The 14,554-nt window shown below is 36.3% G+C and overlaps 1 protein-coding gene across 3 annotated transcripts in view; it reads right to left on the bottom strand.

Moving 5' to 3' along the window:
- The window catches only part of LOC128998761 (transcription factor EC-like), a 90,564-nt gene extending 77,028 nt beyond the window's left edge, over nt 1–13,536 (bottom strand). For 2 of the 3 annotated variants that reach the window (XM_054425099.1, XM_054425102.1), the window contains exons 1-2: nt 13,046–13,536; nt 694–943 (exon numbers count right to left, since the gene is read on the bottom strand). In XM_054425099.1, the coding sequence (XP_054281074.1) occupies nt 694–943; nt 13,046–13,215 (420 nt within the window). In that variant the 5' untranslated portion in view covers nt 13,216–13,536. Of the gene's footprint in view, nt 1–693; nt 944–8,231; nt 8,419–13,045 lie in introns of those variants that run through there. The other variant, XM_054425100.1, reaches the window with a different exon arrangement.
- Nucleotides 13,537–14,554: the final 1,018 nt, after the last annotated feature.

Here is a 14,554-nt window from a genome sequence, read left to right as displayed (position 1 = left end):
TGCGTAAAATAATTTGTCACGCTAACTTTGGACAAAGAAATGGTATTAAACTGCCATTTTGGAGACTTAGTTTACACAAATTGATCGGGGGGGGGGGGGGGGGCCTGAACCCCCCATACCCCCTGGTTCGCCCCCACCCTTGTGACTGTTCCTTGATGCACAATATTCATTTTTATTTGGAAGCTTTATATGAGTTAACAATTCGTTTAAAAACAGTATATTCAGAAATTTGCCAAGGGGAAGGCCCCTGGACCCCGGATGTTTGTTATCTATTGCACCGCCTGTTCCAAATCCTGCGGGCGCCCATGGTTGTGACGCAAAACCTTAATTTATGGACAGGTCTCGCACTGATGGTTTTTGTTGTGTAAGTATCTGTAGGTATTTTATTTTAATCCAATTCTCCTCAAATCAAAACCTATTAAATTTGTTCCTAAACAAACATTTATAATTTAATTTTAGTGCTTGTCTACTCAGCAAAATGTTGCTCTATCATAATATCCAGAGGTATTACTTAAGATCTAAATAATAATTGAAATGTTTAAGGATGTTTATGGTTTGAGGAATGTTTAAAACTTTTGAAATCTTTTCAAAATTTTTGACTTTTTATGAAGGAATTTTGCTTTAAATTGTATATTTTAGGAGAAAATGTGCCTGGATTCACTAGAGCTTTTCTAAACTACAAAGTTGTAATACCTTAAAAACTTGCGAAGGCACATCAAAATGGACTCCAACATTGTGAGGAACTCTGGGGAAAGACCTTGTTTGTTTTTCTTGTAATCTACTTTCCGCTTCTTGTCTCTCTTTCTCACTTCTTTCCTGTTCTAATCTCTGTTTCTCTTTGAGTTTTTGTTCTTGTTTAATTTCTTCAAGCGCTTTCTCTTTCATCAACAGTTGCTTCGAATGTGTTCTGGTGGTAGGAGTTGCGGTCTTGAAGGTCGGTGGACTGAAAAATAACCCATTTAGTATTGAACTCACTCATCACTCTATTATTATTAGATGTCAGAAGACAAACGGGAAGCCTGGCTAGGAACTGCTAAAACATGGTACATAGACTGGCAATAAAGCAGGGCTTGCCCAAGCTGGTTGAGAGGGCAATGTGGTTTTACTTTTAAAGGCAATACAGTATGCCTATGTAAGAAATCTTTAAGGCAGGGGTTACACAAATTTACTCTAATCCTTCATACAGTAACATAAATCAGGTTATATTTTAAATAACACCCTATAGTCCAGTGAATAGAGGTATGTTAACTTACAAACGGTCCGGTAAGTCTAAATTTTTTATATGTTGTCTAGGATGGTAAGTAGGTGTTAAAACCGCAAAATGCACAATTCTACCCCCTCCGCGCCCGCCGCCATATTGAAAAATCGAAAAAATCGGTACTTTCTAGAGATTTTCACCTATATCTCCGTTTTGGTGCGTTTTAGCAAAAAATATGTAATTGCAATGTTGTAGACAATTAAATTTCCTATAATATAAGTATAACAATTTGGTTCTAAGACTTATGGATACGAAAATATTCAAATTATTTTACAATAAAACGTAATTTTTTTTGTTATTTTGCCAAATCTCGTTCTTTAGATCTCTGTAATTCAACAATTAAATATTCTAGGATAACAAGTATCCCAATCACATGTATAGAGCATTTAATTACCTACAAAATGCTTCTATTCTTTAGGCCAACCGTTTGATGTGGGGCTGAATAACAAACAAAACAAATTAAAAGAATTGGTCTATTTTTTTGCTTTTGTGACCTAAAAATTAACAAATTAACTTTCAGTTTTCGGTTTAATTTTCAGTTAATGAAACCATACTTACTGTACTTTCTACATGTAACAGTGTAATGCTCATGATGCAGGTACTATATTCCTCCCTTACAAATATACACTGGTGAGAGGAGGTGTTAAATTTAAAACAACCCACCAACACAGCAAGTAAATGTTTAAAGATTCATTTATTTAAACAAAATAAGATAAAATACTGTAATAATAAACGTTTAATAAATAAGTAAACTAATGGCTAATAGAATTAAAATAAACTAAATAACTAACATATTAGAAAATTTATTACTGGAGCTTTGCTTGTTTAGTAGGCATCTTATGGGGTTATGCATATTATTCCACCCATGGCATGAAAAGTCCCTCGACCATCTAGAGTATTGACGTTGAAGTCGGCGTTATCAAAAACCAGTTGGCAGAAAGCATCGCCACGGTTGGGTTTCACCAGAGGTAGTTGTTGTTGCATGATGGTAGACACTTCAAGTAATTGTGCTTCGTGATAAGAGGAAGAAAATCCAAAAGATGACATTAAATCTACCAGAAGCTTTGAACCAAACTTTTTGTACATGAATACACTTAATCCAGTCACAAGGGGTGACACAAAGGACCTTGGTATTGCAGCAGCTATGACAGCGTGCGATAAGGCCACACATTTCTTTTTCAATTTCTCCAGAGATCTTTTCTTGTTCTTTGTTATAACGGATTGATATAACGGAGAGTGGGCAAAGATTGTGGAATAACTGTTGTAACATCATTCAAAATCTGGTCAGTGGGTGGGTATTCTGTGGTATTGTACACCTGACATCTAATATCTTCCAAAACTGTGTCTGCTGCTGCTTTTACTACTCTTAGTCTCTCTCCTTCTCGATCTGTGGATTTCATTGTACTGTACCAGTTGTCGGTGAGTATTGTATATCCTGTATTTTTGAAACAGATTGTCGTTTTTTTTGTGAGTATCAACAATGATATCCTAATTGTTGTTCACCGTACTACTCCAGTAGGCGGGATTTAATTGTTCTTGAATCGATTTGATGTTCACCCTTTATGAACCCCCTTGATGAATCCCTTGATGCAAGAAATTTTGCAAAATAACAGAAAGTTTGATTTGTTACAGTAAACAAAATTGAATATTTTCATTTATTTATTTTTACGGCAAACACCATTTTTTCGTATCCATACAAGTCCACACAAATTACTATACATAATATATTAGGATATTTAACCGTCTACAACATTGACATTACGTATTTATCTTATTTTGATCCTATTTTGTTTAAATAAATGAATCTTTAAACATTTACTTGCTGTGTTGGTGGGTTGTTTTAAATTTAACACCTCCTCTCACCAGTGTATATTTGTAAGGGAGGAATATAGTACCTGCATCATGAGCATTACACTGTTACATGTAGTAAGTACAGTTAGTATGGTTTCATTAACTGAAAATTAAACCGAAAACTGAAAGTTAATTTGTTAATTTTTAGGTCACAAAAGCGAAAAAATAGACCCATTCTTTTAATTTGTTTTTTTTTCAGCCACACATCAAACGGTTGGATAAAAGAATAGAAGCATTTTGTAGGTAATTAAATGCTCTATACATGTGATTGGGATACTTGTTATCCTAGAATATTTCATTACTGAATTACAGCGATCTAAAGACAGAGATTTGGCAAAATAACAAAAAAATTTAAGTTTCATTGTAAAATAATTTGAATATTTTCGTATCCTACTACTGTCTTAGAACCAAATTGTTATACTTATATTATAGAAAATTTAATTGTCTACAACATTGCAATTACATATTTCTCGCTAAAACGCACCAAAACGGAGATATAGGCGAAAATCTCTAGAAAGTACCGATTTTTTCGATTTTTCAATATGGCGGCGGGCGCGGAGGGGGTAGAATTGTGCATTTTGCGGTTTTAACACCTACTTACCATCCTAGACAACATATAAAAAATTTAGACTTACCGGACCGTTTGTAAGTTAACCCCCCTATTTCTGTCTCTATTTACTGGGCTACTATACAGAATAACACAGACGTGTTACAATAAAAATTACAAGAACACCTATTCCTCAACAGTTTTTTTTAGTAAAACTATCTGCTAAGAAACTTAGCAAACAAATATATTTCTCCAAACAGCTTGGCAATCTGGAGTTAAAATCAAGATTAAAGTCAGAAAGCATCCATCACAACATTTGGCAGAAACTCAACAAGCCATCTTTGCCAACACAAACCTTACTTAGCGTATCAATACTTAACCATTGTAAACATTGAGTTTTCATCTGAGGTTAACTTCACTCTGTTCGCCATAAAGTGTGGTTAATGCATAAGCAATGTGTTTATAATAGTTGTTTATGTAATATACTTAACACATGTGTGTAACAGTCCTAACAATTTGACATGAGCTAAATCAGCTGTTCTTATTGTTGCATTATTGTTAGTTTACAAAATTGTTTAAGTTAATTACTAAGATAACTGTTTCTTTTTTAATGATATTCATATGCAAGCAAAGTTTATATCAAAGAAAGTGTCTTTTGAAATAAAGGATTATTGATCAGAAGCCGTTTTCACCATAGAATATAAAATAAACCAACATCAATCCTAAATGTTATTATTGCTTGCATAGACAAAATACTTTCATCAAAATACTGGGTCTTCAACTAAATTTGTGGGATGATTTTAATAGTTTTTAATAGTGTATCTTTGTGTATGGTAAGCAAAGGAGTACGAGTCGGAATTATGGTTGTAAAACTGCATTAGTATTTCATAAAAATGCAGCAATTAACAAAAAATTAAAATTTACTGACAAAAAAATTAACTTATAATATATGTTTAAATATAACACTTTTATTCTTAAGTGACAGTAAAGTCGAGAAAATAAACTTCTTAAAAAGAAAAACATGTATAACTGGTTTTGGCACACTGCCTGCCATAGAGAAATTCCAATTTTAGCACTTAACACATTTCAACATGTGTCAAAGAAAACTCAATTGTATATTGGTTGTTGGTTATAAACACAATACAGTTCATATTTTGGGTAGATTAAGTTGACTGATTAAAATTAAAGGGGGAGGGTTGGCTCCCTTAAACTGTATAATCAGTTAGTGATTTTTACATTGATTTGTCATATATAGACTACAACAAAGGCAGTTTATACAATCTTAACAATGTACAATGATTTTTTTTTTAATTTGAATCCATCAAATCAGGTGTTCTGGTTTGTTTATTTTAGTGCCATGTAAAGCTAAAATATTGTTACTAGTTTATAATAAGTTTTTATACAATAAACATAGGATATAAACATTTAAAAATAACTACACATTTATTTTAAAAACTAAACCTGACAATCAAAATGAAAATTATTATTAAATATATGATTTAATTACAATTAGCTGACTAAAGGAAATGAAATTAAAAGGTTAAAAGGGTTTCACGATTTTTTAATGAAACTACGTAGCTTGCTACTCAGACGCGAGATGAGTTTTTGATGATCTTCAATCCTTATTTACATAAATATGTTTATACAGGGAGTCCCGGAAATATCTACCAATATTTTAGGGCATTCTTCCTGAGTAAGAAACATATCTAAATATCATATTTAAATTGTGCAGAAAGTTACTCACACAGCCGCCATTTTGTTTTTTACTTATTTTTTTTTTTCTAAAAAGTTGTTAAAGATGCAAAATTGAAACTTTGCACAAACATTTATAACAATTAGACAAAGCTACTAAGAAAATTATGAACATTTTTCTTACTCATAAAACAAAATTGCGGCCATTACATTTTTTTGTAAAATAAACAGTTTTTGAGTGATTTAAGAAACATAAGTTTAAATAGCCGCCATTTTGTTTTGTGAATTTGAAAAATTGTCATAATTTTTTTGTAGCTTTGTCTAGTTGTCAGAAATGTTTTTGCAAAGTTTCAATTTCGTATCTTTAACCACTTTCCAGAAAAAAAATAATAAGTGAAAAAACAAAATGGCGGCTGTGTTAGTAACTAAGGACTTCCGGACGATTTAAATATGATATTTAGATATGTTTCTTACTCAGGAACAATGCCCTAAAATATTGTTAGAGAGTTCCAGGACACCCTGTATACAAGGATGAAGATAAGAAGTAAGTTTTATTTATAACCTTTATATAAAAGGTAAAATTACTTACTTGAAAGTTTTACTTAACTAAAGACATCTAAAACCACGTTCATCTCTAACGCACAGACGACAGACTTTACGTAATTATTTTACGTTCGAACGTAAATCATTCATGAAAGCTAAACGTGCGTCAACGCCAGGAGGAACTGTTATTACTGTTGTTAAACATATCAGAAGTAGGTTACACTTCTATGAAAATCGGAACGTGAAAGACGAAAAACCGTCCAAATTTAATAAAAATTAGGAGTAACATTTTGTTATTTTTTTATGTTTGGAATGTAACTACTAAACTTAAAGTGAAACCCCTAAAACCTTGTGGAAGTATGAAAATTCATTTGCACGTTCAGGCAGTGATAAGAAAATAGGGTTACTTTTATACAGGGTGTCCAGTAAGTGAAACAGCCAAAATCCGGGAAATGGTTTTATGGGTCAGTTCAATGAGAAACTCAAGTATGATTAAAAAATTTAACAGAAAGGGGCCTATCCCCCATTTTGTATTTTTACAAAAATTAACGTTTTAAACGAATCTTTGTGGAATTCGGCATGTATGATACAACAGGCTTACCTTAGGAAATAAATTCAATTTGTTAAGATGTAGCCTAACATTGTAAAATGACAGCCTTTTAAGGTTCCGATCTACCCCTGCCGTTTTGTGTAAACGCAAGGATTTTGATGCAGGACGTTTCAGTTCAGTTTTAAAAGTCAAATTCCATGAAAACGGAACTCAATCTAAATGTTACACAATAAAACCTTTTAAATTGCCTATAAAAATTCGATGGCAGTTTTATTTTTGAAATCGGTTTTATATAAACTTATTATGGCAGTTTCAATTTACAAAATTATAAAATCCGGCCATTTTGATTTGTGTATACAGTAGACTACAATGTTTATTCGAAAACTTAAATTATCAAATATGTTGGGATATTTTATCATATTAAATAATGATTTCCCGGATTTTCACTGTTTACTTACTGGGCACCATATACAAAACAGAAAACTGAACTTATAAAGTTAGATTGTAAACGGAAAATTTGTTTTGAGAGTAGCTTAAACAAACAGGGGATTTCTATGTCCGGACAAACGGGCATTCATGCCTATTAAGACTCGTGGACTATTTAATACCAAAATACTTTTTTTAACTCTTATAAAACAACGGATTTACAGTATTTTGATCGTGTGAGTGGTAGGCTACTACTCCGCCGGCTTCTCAGGACCGCAGACGAATGCAATATACGTAGCCTACATAATAGAGCTTTAGTAGCAAAAACAGCTGTTCAGTTACAACAACCGTTGGTGCGTGGTTGGTCATTTGGAAATTAACTTACGATGCTCCATAAGAAGCTAAGGGCAAGTGACCAAATATTTGTTATTGTCATTTGTACCTAATTGTATGCGTTAGTGATAAGTTTAATATATTTTTGTTATTAGTTCATTCTCTGTCTATTTTTAGTACTGGACTATTGATTTTTGCGTGTTTTAAGTCATTAATAATTATTGTCCTAGATTATGAGATAGCTAAGGTAGGTTAAACACCATTTGTACGGAATGTATAATGCAGTAATATGTATAGATTGTAATATTTTAGACAGAGCTTAGCTTTTTTGTTCGTGTTTCTATTTTTAATATTATTTTGTGAATACTTTTATCTCGGTGGATGACGGTAACCGTTAAAAATAAACGGATAAAAGGAAAATTACTTGTCACACTTAATTGATACTGGTTGAATGCGTGTTAGTGTTGATTAGAGTTGAAAACACTTGTTAAAAATCAGTTTTGTTTCCTCAATTGCTTTTCCTGTTGAGTTTTTTTTCACTGATTTAAATGTAATTGTTTTTCACGTACCTAATTTTGGTTTGGTAATTGATTCAATTATCTACAAGCAATATGTAAAACAATTGCATAATGGTGGGTTGAAGTGGTTTCTTGGCTTTTTAAGTTTAAGCTTCACTGTTAGTGCGGAACTTAAACCATGTAAATTTTAGTCTCTTTCACACATATACATATTTTATAGTTAACGGGAAAAAATTGTATTGTCATTACTTGCAATGTATTTAAAACAGCTCAAATACGAGTTTGGTTTTAATACAATCAGATAGTCCATCTCAGGTCTTTAGTTCAAATAATGCACATATTTTCCATCGGCAGTAACTCAAAATTAAAGTATATTCTTTTACATTCAAAAAAGGTAGCTTATGTAAGAACATTTGTTTTTGACAGAACACTAAATACAGGGTCAAATAGTGTGTACAAACTGGACGATGCAACTACGTTGACTGTCACGTGTGTGTAGTAGTGTTGACTTACAGGGTGGGAACGGACCAGTGGAGCGACGGAGAGGGTGGCGGCTGGTCTATCAGGCCAGGGTCCATGTCTAAGATCATCTTGAGATCCTCGTCAATGCCTATACTGAGGCTCAATCTCACATAGTCTGGTGTCCTCTCCATGCCTACAACACTCGACACTTCGCCATCGCCATGCTTACAACCACAAACAACGTCGTCTGCGGCCGACATGCGTCCAAAAATAACATGCAAGCGCCCACACATCCCCCCCTGCCCACCCCGCCACACGACCGCGCCAAAATACGAATCTTCGCTAACGTACTAACATCGCAGCGTGAATCTGTTGGTTAATTTTTCGCCACACTTTACAAGCAGCTGGTTTCTGAACTCTTTGTAGACGAGAAAGTCGTTGTTTACAGCTCCGGTAACTCGGAGCTGGAGTACGGTAAAGTCAGCGGGAGTACGGTAAAATCAGCGAGAGTACGGTAAAGTCAGCGTGAGTACGGTAAAATCAGCGGGAGTACGGTGAAATCAGCGGGAGTACGGTAAAGTCAGCGGGAGTATGGTAAAGTCAGCTGGAGTACGGTAAAATCAGCGGGAGTATGGTGAAATCAACGGGAGTGCGGTAAAATCAGCCGGAGGACGGTAAATTCAGCGAGAGCACGGTAAAATCAGCGGGAGTACGGTGAAGTCAGCGGGAGTACGGTAAAATCAGCGGGAGTACGGTGAAATCAGCGGGAGTACGGTAAAGTCAGCGGGAGTATGGTAAAATCAGCTGGAGTACGGTAAAATCAGCGGGAGTATGGTGAAATCAACGGGAGTGCGGTAAAATCAGCCGGAGGACGGTAAAATCAGCGGGAGTACGGTGAAGTCAGCGGGAGTACGGTAAAATCAGCCGTACTACGGTGAAGTCAGCGGGAGTACGGTCAAATCGGCGGGAGTATGGTAAAATCAGCTGGAGTACGGTAAAATCAGCGGGAGTATGGTGAAATCAACGGGAGTGCGGTAAAATCAGCGGGAGTACGGTGAAGTCAGCGGGAGTACGGTAAAATCAGCGGGACTACGGTGAAGTCAGCGGGAGTACGGTGAAGTCAGCGGGAGTACGGTGAAGTCAGCGGGAGTACGGTAAAATCAGCGGGAGTACGGTGAAGTCAGCGGGAGTACGGTGAAGTCAGCGGGAGCACGGTAAAATCAGCGGGAGTACGGTAAATTTACCGATAACTCAAAAAACAGTGTACTTAAAGTGTGTACTAAATAGTGTAATCTAATATTGTATTGACGCCTTCCAAATCTCTAAGATTTTGAATAAAGTTTTCCTGTCCGTCTGTCTGTCTGTGTTTTACTTGAGTTGTCTATTTTTCATTGGTAGTGTGGCAAAAAGTATTGTACGCAACTCATCAGGGAAGGTGTTTACGGAAAGCCTCGCTTGGTAACTATCATGCTTGTACTGTAAACAAAAACCAACTTCCCGCCTTGAAGCGTAATATATACCATCAAAGGAGGCACTGGAGGGTGAGGCAATGAAAGCGCCCCAACTTATAAATATTACAAATTCAATACTATTCGCCCTATATATACATAGCACATAAAAACACAGCTTATAATATGCCATTTTAATTTGATCAAGTAATTTTTCAATTTCTTGAAATTAACATGCTTCAAGTAACGTACGTCCTCTCCTACTTGGCATTCCTTTTTATTAGCCAAAAGATTTCGCTGAATACTTGTCCTAGCTTTTTTTCAGGAAACGCTTTAATTTCTGAGAAAATTTTTAGCTTCAGTTCAAGCAAATCTCTGGGACTAGGCTACGCTGGATAAACCTGATTGTTAACTAACCTTAGACTGTTAAACTAAATGGAAAAATGCCTTATGGGAGATCAAACTCGCCAAAGATCTTTACATCGTCAACTTCCACCTGAAAGGTCCATTGTATACTTTATTTACACAACTCCAACAAGCTACGCCACTCGTTATAAGCTGCAACCAGATCTGCACTTCTAACTGGCAACAAATTCATTAGACCACTCAACTTTTGAACAGACCAAACGTTCCACTGAAGTACGAAGGATGTCCGCAAATAAAGGTTCACTTTGAACTCCCCTCGTGGCCGAGCGAGCTAGTTAAAAACTGAGACCGGGAACTGATGACGCTTCAAAAACTGTTGACACCTTAAACCTAATCACAAACAAGATTCATACTTGGCGGGAGAGTAGACTTTCCTTCATATCATTATTGGCTCTCATGGCGAGACTAATCGTCAGATAGGTGTGGGAACCAGCTAGAACAGAATACAGCGCTCGTCTCGGATCCAAACAAGCTCGAATACAACGGGAGGTCAACTGGGACCTGAATTTACAACAGCCCTTATAACATTGATGATAAACTATACACCATAGCGCAGCAGTTCTAGGCTCATGTTTAAGGTGCAGCAATGGAGAGAGAAAAACTAATGTAAAGTTGAAATAAAAATATAGATCAATTGAGAAATATAGGAATTGCCAACAAAAACAAAAATAAGAAGTCCATCCGGGAACCAGGATGCTGGGGAAAAAGCAGGGTGAGGGCGGCACCCCAAAGCTGACTCTAATGAAGCCTCCAGGAAGAAAGGTGTAAAGAGGGGGTGAGAGTACCTGAGACAGGATGTCTGGGGTGAGAAAAAGCGTGTGCTACCGCTATCTCCGCGTTCCGTCACCTCCGAACTCAAATCTGTCCCGCCACCTCCGAATTCTTGAGTGACCCTTATAATCCCGTCACTGCCTGCGTTGGTAGCTGTCATTGCATCCACGGCTGCGAAGCCCCGTGGATGGAAGATTTAATGAAAATTTAAACCATGGGTTAGGTTAGGTTAGTTTAGGTTAGGATAGGATAAATTAGGTTAGGTTAGGTTAGGACGGAAAGTCTTAACGCAGGTAGTAACCGAGGATTATAGGGGTCACTCTGAAATTCGGAGGTGGCGGGACACAGAGGTGGCGGGACGCGGAGATAGCGGGAGGTAACCAGAAAAAGAAGACGAGGACGAAAGAGGGAGAGAGCTCCGGTGTTTCACAGAGAGCACCAGCACCCACCTATTCGGAGACACTGTCTGTGGAGAAGATGGTTATCGCCAAATCTGAACACCCGGACTGGAAACGGACGGAAGCTAAAGCCAATAAAATCAAGGGGGAGCTGTCCAGGTGGGCCATTCTTGGCAAAGACATCAGGCTAAGCAGCTGCCATCTTGAAGGCGGAGCCTTGGTGGTTGGCTGTGCTATCGCAGCCACAAAGGATTGGCTGGTCAAGCAAGTTCAGGAGCCGAGTCCCTTCAGGGAAATCTCGCTACAGCTTGCCCCAGCCAGAGACCTTATGAAAACTGTGAAGGTATCAGGGTTTTTCCCCATTTCAACGGGGGCAATATTTATGTGCCCAGGTCTGCGTATGAGATCCCTTGGCCTATTTGAAGGGAGATCAATGGGAAGAACAGGTAACCATAGTCAAAAGGTTGTCACGGTTCACTAAGGATCTGGGATTTGACGGAGTATGAGGACCTGTGAATGAGGGTGCACAATAAGCTGTTCTAGCTGCGATGCAAACACATGGTCACTTGTAAGCCTGACCCTCTGTTAAAAAAAAAGGAAAAAAAGGATTTTCAAGAGTCGGGAGGGACAGAACTTCATTTATGTGTGTACATATTGACCAAGTAAGAAACATAATCTATATAGATCACCCACATAGTGATGTGTCTGATTATTTCAATAGGCCTACATCATTATGTATAACTTTGGTAAACAACTTCACCATTTAAATCATTGTTATTCAAGATTTTCTGTTTCAACTGAGCTAAGTGATATTTATGACCACACTCCCACGGATTCTAGCCTAATTGATTTGATATTAATTGCTATTTAGTTGTTAGATTAGAATTTTGTTTTCTTTTTGGAGTTGGATCAATAATAGGCTATTATAACGGGTGGCGCAAAAGGATGGTCGGATTTGAACTGCGAAGTATAAGTAGTTGGGGGAGGTTCGGGTCCACTACCGGCGGTCTATAAGTCAATCATGGTACCCAATTTGCAGCGATATGGTGCAGTGGACGGTCAAACACTTCATTTTAACCGTGGAACTGTTTTTTGTTTTTTTTTACAGAAACAGTGAATCTTTTATTTCTTCGTAACGGCTGTTTCAAAAACATTTTGGCGTAGCCCGGATTGGACTAGTCCCTGTTCACAGATCAAATCACGTTGGGTGACTGCATCTCGGACAAGAGGGTCCGTCGTGGTAAATCTACTACACGACAGTTACTCCACAAAACATGGAGACCGTATGAAAGTCCGCTAGGCTACGTTCTATTTATATATTTTTTTAATGGTTTTATCGACATAGCCTACTAGCAAATTTGTAAGTTACAAGGTTATTTTTTGTAATAGGGAGTTTGAAAGTGTCCAGAAACGTAAGTCAGTAAAATTTATGCGTAAAATCATTTGTGTTATATTCATTTTAAAAACGACCATCCTTTTTGCGCCACCCTGTACATTTCATGGAGTATGCTGGTATCACAGTCTCACTGCCATACAGCCATTAATTTAGTGTAGCTGGGTGAAACTATGATATCTGACGCCATTGAAATTATTGATTGTTACAATAAATATAGAATATTGGTACTTGATTAAGTAAAGTTTGTTTATTGATCGAATTTATAATTCTATGTTTATGATATTGGAGTCAGATATCAAAGTTTGGCCTGTATCTGTCACACAAAGATTGGCAATAATTGCAAAAATTGTATGCATACACTAACACTTCCTTAAAGATAACACATAAGATGTTATTCTAGTCCACAAACTAATACCCTAAACTTACCTAGAAGAATCCACTGTTTTTGATTTTATTTCATAATAGGGTTGATTTGAAGAGTTGGAGAAAAGAATTGCCTCCGATTGCTGAATGAACTGGTCTAAGTTCACTTCATCATCGTTTATGTACTCAGCCAAGTCAAACGCTATAGAAAGATTGATTCCAGAGTCATCCATTTTATAAATTTATTTTTATTATATATATTACTGGTTTGTTTTTAATTTTTAGGTATATAATATGCTCGTTCTTAACCTCAAAATTAGGCCTAACAGGCCTGTTTAATATTTCAACGTAGGCCTAGAGTAATAGATTGGTTTGTATTGTTAAGTATATTATTATGTGCACTGAATAGAGTTTCAAGTCTCAAATAATATCTGTAATACAGTGAGGAAAAATTCAACGTTATATAAACAGCACATTTGCCTACGATACGAACCGAACCGATTAAAATAATAATCACATCACAAAGACCTACGGAGTCTGACTCACCCGTCACACTGTCACCGACCAAAGTGACATAAGCAGAAGACGAAGACCAAAACAACAACAGAGAACGATCAGCTGTGGTAAATACAGTGTAGCCACAACAGTGTAAGTTAAAAACTAAAATATCTAAATGAAGTACTGTATCTAATGACAAACAATACTAAATTGTTCACAATTATGGATTCAACTAAATTGCGAGTTATGTATTTCTCTTTTATTTTATATTTGTATTTTTTATTTGTAAAATATGAAAACTAGCTGCATAACCATTGCTAGATGTAATACCTCCATGGCGTTTTACGAAATAACAATCTTTGTTTTAAATTAAACTACTTCATAATATTGTTTCCTCTCACACACGAGAAGCATTTAAACATCGTATTTAAGGTGAAATGTATAACAAAAATGAGGTACAAGCATAAAAAGTATACCTTAGTCTTTGTTTTGATTTTGCGTTGGCAATTGCTGACAAGCTGTGGGAACCAACTGATTGTTAAACTTTGTTAACCATCCTAAGAAATTGATCTAACATATGATTGGTGCTGCTACTGAACCCCCCGTTTTAGGGCAATGGACAAAGCCTCTATCCACATTTTAGTCTCTTCAAATGTTTAAGTATTTATGTTTTTTATGTCCCACCTTCACATACTAGGACGCTAGGTTCTAGTCCGGAACTGTTTTACACATCACTTCAGGCTGGTCCTAAAGGGTCGTGTCATTATCACATGGATAAAATCTATTGGTGATTGGCGGGATTTGAACCCGCGGAAAGTATCAAGTAGTAGAAGTTTAACCTACACACCTTATTTTATATATCTCGAATACGCACAGGCAAATACAATCCCATGTAGGCTTATCCCACAAAAAAGCTAAAGGGTTTTCTAGTTTTAAAATATATTCTTAATTACATGTTTTTTATACAATGTATATGCTTTCTAATATACTTGTGTTTTTATTTCATTCATTCATAACTAATGAATGCCTGTAGTCCACTGAACAGTTCCTCCTCATGCCTCAGGAAGGTGACCG

This window comes from Macrosteles quadrilineatus, unplaced genomic scaffold (assembly GCF_028750875.1).
Source record: "Macrosteles quadrilineatus isolate MER2022 unplaced genomic scaffold, UCM_ALF_1.0 Scaffold_7__1_contigs__length_78375512, whole genome shotgun sequence".
In the NCBI taxonomy this organism is placed as follows: domain Eukaryota; kingdom Metazoa; phylum Arthropoda; class Insecta; order Hemiptera; family Cicadellidae; genus Macrosteles; species Macrosteles quadrilineatus.
Note: the sequence above shows the minus strand (reverse complement) of the source record. Positions and strands in the feature narration are given on the sequence as shown.